At 47.1% G+C, this 8,996-nt stretch overlaps 1 protein-coding gene across 2 annotated transcripts; it reads right to left on the bottom strand.

The window, feature by feature from the left end:
- Positions 1 to 313: 313 nt before the first annotated feature.
- On the bottom strand, positions 314 to 8,795 carry ZNF774 (zinc finger protein 774). Of its 2 annotated transcripts, XM_019460335.2 has the most exons (5): positions 8,426 to 8,795; positions 7,849 to 7,910; positions 6,749 to 6,871; positions 4,165 to 4,271; positions 314 to 2,676 (listed from the first exon to the last, which is right to left on the bottom strand). In XM_019460335.2, the coding sequence occupies exons 3-5, from the start codon at positions 6,853 to 6,855 to the stop codon at positions 1,436 to 1,438; spliced, it is 1,455 nt and encodes a 484-aa protein (XP_019315880.2). In that variant the 5' UTR covers positions 6,856 to 6,871; positions 7,849 to 7,910; positions 8,426 to 8,795; the 3' UTR covers positions 314 to 1,435. The 2 variants fall into 2 exon arrangements, with proteins under 2 accessions (XP_019315880.2, XP_019315879.2); XM_019460334.2 differs by lacking the exon at positions 7,849 to 7,910.
- Positions 8,796 to 8,996: the final 201 nt, after the last annotated feature.

Raw genomic sequence — 8,996 nt, 5'->3', positions numbered from 1 at the left:
GCTACATCCTTCCATCGTTTCCAAATTCAAAACAGTTTGGTACAGATAACATGGGGCGGCCAGTCCTACACGTAATGTCTCAGAGACACTCTAACAAACGTCAGAGCTGGTCTGTTCTATGTTGTTAAAGAAGAGACTCGCAGCCAAATCCTGGCTCTGTGTCGCCTAGGTGACCCACGAGGAGTTGCTTAGCATTTTTGGGCCTTAGGTTTTCAACAGGTAGAGAAAGAAGTCTGTTATTATGAGAGAAAATGGGACGCCTGGGAAATATTAGCCAGAGTTCCTTGGAGGGAAGACATTTGCAACACTGAACTTTAGAGATATCATTACTTTATAATTTAACAACAAAGTGCTTGTGTGTGTGTGCATGTGTGCGCATTAGAGCCTCACAACAATCTTGTGAGGTAGGTAAGGTGGAGGCTGAGAGAAGGTAAAGTCCGGCCAAATTAAATGTCAGGGCCGGGTCTCAAACACCTCACCTTCTCAAGGAAGTCAGTGTTCTTTCCAACACACTGCCTTCCCTCAATTTATTTCAGTTAAATACAGAAATGTACTGGTGCCTCAAATGAATGACTCTTAAAAAAAAATTAGGGAGTCACAGTAACTTAAAACTCACGGGCCAATGACCCAGGCGATTCAAAGACAGGAGTTGTCTCCTTCAGCTAAATGCCAGGAAGGATCCCTGTAATATTTAACAGCAATGTTGCTTCCATAGTTTTATAGTCCCCTTCCAGGTCCCTTGGGCTTGTTCATCGCGGGATATTTGTGCCTCAGATGACAGCAAACCTCCAGTGGGAGTACCTCATACACGGCTGTACAAAGAGCTTCTGAAATTCTTTCAGCCTCTAAATCACAGGACCACAAACATCCTCTTCGAGAATTCTGCCTCGTCATGGCAATGAGACATCTGGTGACTAATGTCTGCACAGCCCTGGATTGGGAGAGTGTTTTCTGTTTTCTGTGTTCACACCCCAAATCTTCTAGTGGCAATCTCATTTCTGGCAAGTTCTGGGCTTGCGGGGCTGCACTAACGGATTCCTTATCAAGTTATAAGGCTAGTTAAACGCAACCAACTTCGTACTGAGCGCCTTTTAAGGGCCAGCCATTATACGGTATTAAGGGCTTATGATAAGATCTCAAATATTATTCACTAACAGTGATAATGTGGCCACATTTATCTCACTTCTCTTTTACTTACCAAGCATCAACCGTCAAACTCACCCCTAAGGTCGGTCAAAAACACTGAAGGAATGCCTTTTGTGTTCAGGATATTATTTGGTGCCTATGAGTTTATCTCCGCCATTAAAGCGGGGAAGAAGACGGAGGACAGACCGGGGTCCAACCTGAGCCTCTGATGCCCAGGTTCAGGCTTTCTCTACATGGAGCACTTGGAGACAAGAGAAATGAAAATCTGGAAGGGGCAGCGGACCATTTCCTAGATCAAATGGGTGTTTTGATGGCATAAGAGATGTGCTTTTTGGCGGAAGCTCTTGTCACACCTACTGCAGTGGAAAGGTTTTTCCCCCGTGTGGGTTCTCTGGTGTGTGAGGAAATGGGAGCGCTGACTGAAGGTTTTGCCGCACTCGGGACAGCGATAGGGCCTGTCTCCTGCGTGGATTCGTTGATGGGTAATGAAGTGGGAGCTCTGGTTGAAGCTCTTCCCACACTCGCCACATTTATAGGGTCTTTCCCCCGTGTGGATCCTTTGGTGCTTTATGAGGGCAGAGCCGTCGGCGAATCCCTTCCCGCAGTTGTCACACTGGAACGGCCTCTCACCTGTGTGTGTCCTCTGGTGCGTGACCAGGTGTGAGCTCTGACTGAAGCTTTTGCGGCAGTGGGGACAGCTGAAAGGCCTTTCCCCCGAGTGGGTGCTCATGTGCGCTACAAAGTGAGAACTATCTCGGAAGTCCTTCCCGCACTCTGCGCATTTGAAGGGCCGCTCTCCCGTGTGAGTTCGCTGGTGCTTCACCAGGTCTGAGCTCTGGCTAAAACTCTCCCCACAGTCGCTGCACCTGTAAGGCTTCACGCCCGTGTGGGTCCTCTGATGGGTGATGAAGTTTGAGCTTCGGCTAAAGCTTTTATGGCATTTGAGACACGTGTAGGGCTTCTCTCCCGTGTGGGTTCTTTGGTGCATGACGAGGTGGGGCTTCCGCCCAAAGGTCTTCCCACACTCGGGGCACTCGTAGGGTCTCTCGCCTGTGTGGGTTCTCTGATGTTTGACGAGCGTAGAGCTGTCGCTGAATTTTTTCTCACAGCCGCTGCATTGGTAGGGTTTCTCTCCCGTGTGCGTTCTGCGATGGGTGACAAGGTCTGAACTCTGCTTGAAGCCTTTCCCACATTCGATGCACTTATAAGGCCTCTCGCCAGTGTGGGTTCGTAGGTGTCTGATGAGATAGGAGCTCTGGTTAAAGCTTTTCCCGCACTCTGCACACACGGGCTTCTTTCCTGCGTATCCATCCAGGAGCTCGTTTAAATCCTTCTCTTGCGGAAAGGGCTCCGGCTGGCCCTCTCCTGGGAGGGCCCCGTGTTCCCCTTCTAACTCAAGGTCCCTCTCCCAGTTTCCTCCCCAGCTAGGAGGAGGAGAAACATCCTTATTGGCCCTTTCTGAGGATGTTCCACACCGTTCTGCTGCTTCTGAAATGTCCCGACTGAGTTTGGTCACCTGATTCTCAAAGTCTGAAAAATTAACACAAGTTAACCAATTATCCGGAAAAACATCAGAAGGCAGTAAGGAAGACTGAGATTAGTGGTTTTGCAACAGACTACACTTAATTTGACTACTCTGATTTTAAACCTTGTGAAAAGTTTTATTTACTTGTTTAAAGATTTGATTTTATTTTTATACTACAGGCTGGTGTATCCCATCTATTTTATCATATCTATATTATACAGCCGCTTTTGCTGTTGCAAAGATTTTATTTTTAAGTAGTCTCTATACCCGATGTGGGGCTTGAACCCACAACCCCAAGATCAAGACTCATGGGCTGTACTGACTGAACCAGCCAGATGAACTCGGTGAAGTTTATCAAGCTTACAAAACCTAAATTCCTAAACCCTTTTTAAGACGAATCCTTTTTTTACAATGTTTATTTTTGAGGGAGAGAGAGAGACAGAGTGAGTGGAAGAAGTGCAGAGAGAGAGACACACACAGAATTCCAAGTAGGCTCCAGGCTCTGAGCTGTCAGCACAGAGCCTGACGTGGGACTCACACTCACAGACCACGAGATCGTGACCTGAGCCAAAGTCAGACACTTAACCGACTGAGCCACCCAGGTGCCCCTTAAGATGACTCTTGAAGTAACCTTGATATCCTTCAAGAGTATATGCCACATATTGTCCAAATCCGGCAACTCTTTTCAAAGATGTTATAGTATAGACAAAAGTGAAATGCTTATTTTAAAATGAAGTCTTCAGGGGCGTCTGCGTGGCTCAGTCAGTAGAGCCTGGGACTCTTGATCTTGGGGTTGTGAATTCAAATTCCACGTTGAGCAAAGAGTTTACTTAAAAAAAATTAAATGAAGGGACTTTAGCTCAGGTCACGATCTTGTGCTTCGTGAGTTCAAGCCCAACGTCCGGCTCGCTGCTGTCAGCGCCTAGCCTGCTTCGGATCCTCTGTCCCCCTCTTTCTGCCCCTCCACCACTCACGCTCTCTCAAAAATAAACTTTTTTTAATTAAAAAAAAAAGGGGGGGGGGCGCCTGGGTGGCTCAGTCGGTGAAGCGTCCGACTTCGGCTCAGGTCATGATCTCACGGTTCATGAGTTCGAGCCCCACGTCAGGCTCTGTGCTGACAGCTCGGAGCCTGGAGCCTGCTTCGTCCGGCTTCGGCTCAGGTCATGATCTCACGGTTCATGAGTTCAAGCCCCACGTCAGGCTCTGTGCTGACAGCTCGGAGCCTGGAGCCTGCTTCGGACTCTGTCTCCTTGTCTCTCTGCCCCTCCCCCACTTGTGCTCTGTCTCTCTGTGTCTCTCAAAAATAAATAAATGTAAAACAATTTTTTTTAAATAAATGAACCAAATGAAGACTTTATTTGGTCCGTTACTGACTGCCCAAGAAGTCCAACTTAAACCTGTAAAAGTGAGAACAGAAGTCTACGGCAGCATTCCAAATTCTTCATCTAAGCAAGGGTTAGATTTCTTCCCACCTCGTAATAGTCACATCTCACCTGTGTGACTTTCCCGTAGGATCTTTCTTGCCTCGAAATTTTGGAGCGGTAGCGTCCACGGTTCTTCTTTCTGCTCCAGCTGGGAAATCACACTTGGTCTGGAAATCCTATACAGGAAGGTGAACATAGCATATTAATCGGAACCAGCCATACAAAGCCTGACCAAAAGGCAAGCCCTCCTTCTTCCCTAAGCAGAGGACAACACCCAGGGAGATGCTAATGTATGTTTGGTCTCAGTGAAACAATGAGATGGAATAATAAAACAGATTATCTCCCCAAGGGGCTGAGAAAAAAGCCCCTTTCCTCTCATCACACACACACATACACACACACACACACACACACACACACACACACACCAGACTTGGGTGACAGAAACTCTAGAGTGAGCACAATAATTCACTTCTGAAGGCACAAGGCTAAATTCAGATATAGAGAGAATTTTCTCAGAAACCATGCCGCCAAGACCTCACCCTTAGAAAGAATCAAGGAAGTTAACTCTAATGTCGGGCTTTAAACTTTTCCCAGAAAGGCAGCAGTAGATACAACCATGAGAAAAAGACAAACACTTGTAAGAAAAAAAAAAAAAAGGGCAAAGGTCATAAATAGGCAATTCACACACACACACAAATACACACAATCTATAAATATATGAAAAATCTTTAACCTTACCATTAACCGGAAAAATTCAAATTAAAACAATGATACAGTTAGGCAATACAATGTAGAGGAAAAGAGTGCAAATTTCAGTTATATTGCCTACGAGTCAATCTTAACCCTTCCTCTTACTAGCTGTGTGACCTCAGGAAAGTTACTTAAACTCTCTGTCTCAGGGTCATCATCTATAAAATAGGGATAATGATTAAGACCTACCTTCTAGTATTGTTGTAAGGATTAAGTGGGAACTCTTCAATGTTAGCTATCACTATTATTTAACCCAGACTCTTAAATTATCCTACCATGATAGCTAGGATGTATAGAAATGGGCGCTTTCATATAATGCTTGTAGGAATAAAGAATTCAATCTTTTTGGAAGGCATTTGGCAAAAATATCAAATACTATAGAAAGATATCTATTCTTTGGCCCAGCAATTCTAGTTCTGGGAATTCTAAGGAAATGAAAAAAAATAGTTAAAAAATAAAGTTGTGCAAAAGATCTATTACCTAATTATTAACTAATTATACTTTAAGAAACCATATTCCCCGCCCCCCCCCCCCCCCCAAAAAAAAAAGAGAGCTAAAAGATGTTCATCACAATACTGGTAAAGATCTGGAAAGGACCTAAATGTCCTATGACAAAGGAATAATTATATTTGATTAAGCCATATGAAATTGCCAGTGTAGGGGCGCCTGGGTGACTCAGTCGGTTAAGCATCCAACTCTTAATCTCGGCTCAGGTCACGATCTCACAGTGAATTCGTGCCCTGAGTCGGGCTCTGTGCTGACAGCGTGCAGCCTGCTTGAAATTCTGTCTCTCCCTCTCTTTGCCCCTCCCCTGAGTGTGCTCTCTCTCTGTCTCAAAATAAATAAATAAACTTCAAAAAAAATTTTTTTTTAATTGCCATTGTATAAGTTAAAAAGCGGCTTAAAAATGGTCAAATATATGGTTCAATCTAATGTAAATTATTGTCTTCCATACAATAAAATACTAAGTGATTATTTTGAAGCAATGTATAGAAAAACAGTTATTGTTGTCGGAATGTATTACAATACAATGTGTAAAAAAGTAAGATGCACAACGGAATTTACAGTATGATCCCAATGTTTTCTCTTTTGTTTTTGTTAATTATATCTGTGCTTAGGACAATGGCTGGAAGGACAGTAACTCTTCAGAAGTGGGATGGAGTGGGACTTTTGGTTTCATTTTGTTTGTCTTTTTCTTCAATGAGTATATATTAGTATACTTTTATTTTTTTTTAATGTTTTTTAACATTTATTTATTTTTGAGAGACAGAGAAAGACAGAGCTCAAGCAGGGAAAGGGCAGAGAGAGAGAGAGGGAAGACACAGAATCTGAAGCAGGCTCAAGCCCACAAACCGTGAGATCATGACCTGAGCCGAAGTCGGACGCCCGACCGACTGAGCCACTCAGGGGCCCCTATGGTGAGATACTAATTAAACAATAAATATCAAAGATATCTACAAACCATAAAGTGCCATAAAAATGTAAGTCATTAAAAAAAAGGAAGTTATTTTTTTTTCTGCTAGGGAGGCAACAATTATTAAAGATCTCACAGAGATCTTTAGCTCTAAGAGATCAACGTCCCTAGAGACCACTCAGACCTGGGCCCTCTCACATGATCTAAGTCTTTAAAAAAATTTTTTTTTGATGTTTATTTATTTTTGAGATAACGCGAGAGACAGAATGCGGGCAAGTGGAGGGGCAGACAGAGGGAGACACAGAATCCAAAGCAGGCTCCAGGCTCCGAGCTGTCAGCTGTCAGCCCAGAGCCCGACGTGGGGCTCAAACTCACAAAACCGCGAGAACGTGACCTGAGCCGAAGTCAGACGCTCGTCCGACTGAGCCACTCAGGTGCCCCTCACGTGATCTAAGTCTTAAACCTAAAGGAGAGTAGCATCCTTACCCTGGGAGAGCCCATTCTTGTAACTGTGCTGGGTGGTATCCCTGAAGAGCATTCTCTAAGCGGGGTCCAGGTAACCCATTCTTCCCTGAAGTCCCCAGCCACATCATTGAGAGTCATCAGTTCCTAAAGCAGGAGAACTCAGTATGCATCAAAAGCTCTCTGGATAGTCTAACCATTGTCTCAAAACCAAAAGACCACCCCGGTGGCACCAGTATACCCAAAGACCCCAGCCCCCCCCCCCCCCCCGGAATAGAATAGTTCTGAGATAAATTCTGTCAACAATAGAAGGGTTGCTTTTCTTACTGTTTTTACATGATCCTTCCCTTGGCCAACATTCACATCACTAAGTGAGGCCTGGAGCTCCCAAACACAGCTACAAGAAACATTAACCTTTTGAGGAACAAATTGTCCCATGATGGACAAGATAAACAAAGGATAGAGTATGCAGGTGTTGGGGGGAGGGACTTGATTTTGCGAAAAGCTCTCCAGCTACATCTTCCTCGGCAAGCTAGGAAATTGTGGATTTAATTATACTCGTATTAGTTATGAGAACAGCTGGCTTTTCCTGGCTTGCAGATTTGGTGTCAACCTCAAGGAACAGATCAGACAGAACATGAAAAGTTCTGGGTACCATTTTTACAGTAATGTGCTGTAAAAGGCAGTAGGAGTCACAAAGAAATAGAATTTTGTTTTGTTTTGGTGTGTGTGTGTGTGTGTGTGTGTGTGTGTGTGTGTGTTTGCAGGGGGGAGGGGTGGCTTAAAGAGTTTCCAATAGAAAAAAACACAAGTCAGCCAGCTGAATCTACTACAAAAACTTCTGCGTTTCAGTGGAGGATGGACCAGACTGGAACGAGGAAGCTTTCCTCTTTCTCGTCTTTTGTCACACCAGTCGAAGCACCTGGCTACTACTAGAATATTCTTGCACTTTTCGTGGAAATACTCATGCATTTACACACATTGCTCTCGGTCCTTTATAAAGTACTGAGTTTTTAAAAGACCTAAACACCGTAAGGCAACATTTCATCTCTCTGCTTTAAAACCCCAACAAACGAAAGGAATGTCATTAGGAGGTAAAAACTGGAAATAAGTTTTGAGCATACATTTTATTTCGGCATCCATGAGGAGACACAACTGCAGGGCCCACTTGCAGGAGACAGCGGGACTGAGGGGAGGAGAGTTCACAGCCACGGTCACGGAAACATTGTTTCCCACCCGGTCTCCCATCCCCCCACCCCCACCCCCCGCAGGTGACCCCGCAGGCCCCCGGAGCGCCGAGGTGCTGTGACTAAGTGCCATCGTGAGCGGCACCGGTTTGTTCGCTGGGTTTATTAATAGGGACATGACGGCACGGGTGGGACCGGCACTCGTCCCCCACCCCCACCCCCCTCGCGGTGCTGCAGGCCCTAATCAGGGCGCCGCGGTCACAGGGTCACAAGGCACGCCGAAGCCCGGGGACCACGACCGAGGAGCGGGAAGACTGATCAAGAGGATGGGCTATCCCGACGATGGCACAGAAAGCCGCAGCCACCTCTCCTCACTCTTCGGCGAAACCCGCGGGCTCCGAAAGGCGAGCGCGGCGACCTGGCAGGGGCCACAGCGCCGGGGCGGGCGAGTCCCCTCCACGCCCCTCTGCAGCTCCCGGGCGACCGCCGCAGTCTCCTTCCCCGCATCACTCACCGGCCCGGCTCCGGGACGGAGCAGAAAGTGAGAGTCCTCCACCGCCGAGCCGCTCCCGGCCCACAAAGCCGAGGCGGTCCCTTCTCGAACCCGACCGGGATTCGTGACAGGGCTGTGGGGACACAGGTGGGACTCTGCGCTCGACCGCTCGCAGCCGGAAGATACCGCCCCTGTTTCATTGCCATTGGCTGCTCAGTTTCGGCGACCAGAAGCCTTGTCCGCCCATAGGCTGGTGCAGCTTTCAATCTCCGCGCGGCCTTCTGGGAAATGTAGTCTCGAACAAGACCGCTTCAAAGGACTCGGAGTCCGGGGATGCCCAGGTCCCAGCGGCGCCAAGTGCAAAACCCAGGTCTCCCTACCGCGGGAACTGCTCCTCCCGAGGTGAGAGGGTGGGGTCCGGAGACTGCACACCCGGAGAGGGATCTGCAGATGGGAACCACCTGGCCTCACCCGACTGCCGCCGAGCAGCCTTGTACCAACGGCGGCGTCTCCCGCGCTCTGGCACCTCGCCCTTGCCAAGCGCGGGGCAGCTCATCGCCGGGGCCTTGTGGATCCTCCTGTGCCGGGTTCC

The sequence above is a fragment of the Panthera pardus genome, unplaced genomic scaffold (assembly GCF_024362965.1).
Source record: "Panthera pardus isolate Hobbes unplaced genomic scaffold, ASM2436296v1 HiC_scaffold_23, whole genome shotgun sequence".
In the NCBI taxonomy this organism is placed as follows: Eukaryota; Metazoa; Chordata; class Mammalia; order Carnivora; family Felidae; genus Panthera; species Panthera pardus.
The sequence above is the reverse complement of the archived record's forward strand: the minus strand, read 5'-3'. Positions and strand labels throughout refer to the sequence as shown.

What these genes read in the sequence shown, in the direction of transcription:
- ZNF774 (XM_019460335.2), bottom strand. Translation starts at nt 6,855, where the DNA reads ATGATGTGGCTGGGGACTTCAGGGAAGAATGGGTTACCTGGACCCCGC. An exon ending in CAAGAATGGGCTCTCCCAGG is followed by an intron (nt 4,272 to 6,748) that starts GTAAGGATGCTA and finishes CTTCCTGTATAG; the next exon opens with GATTTCCAGACCAAGTGTGA. An exon ending in CCTACGGGAAAGTCACACAG is followed by an intron (nt 2,677 to 4,164) that starts GTGAGATGTGAC and finishes TTAATTTTTCAG; the next exon opens with ACTTTGAGAATCAGGTGACC.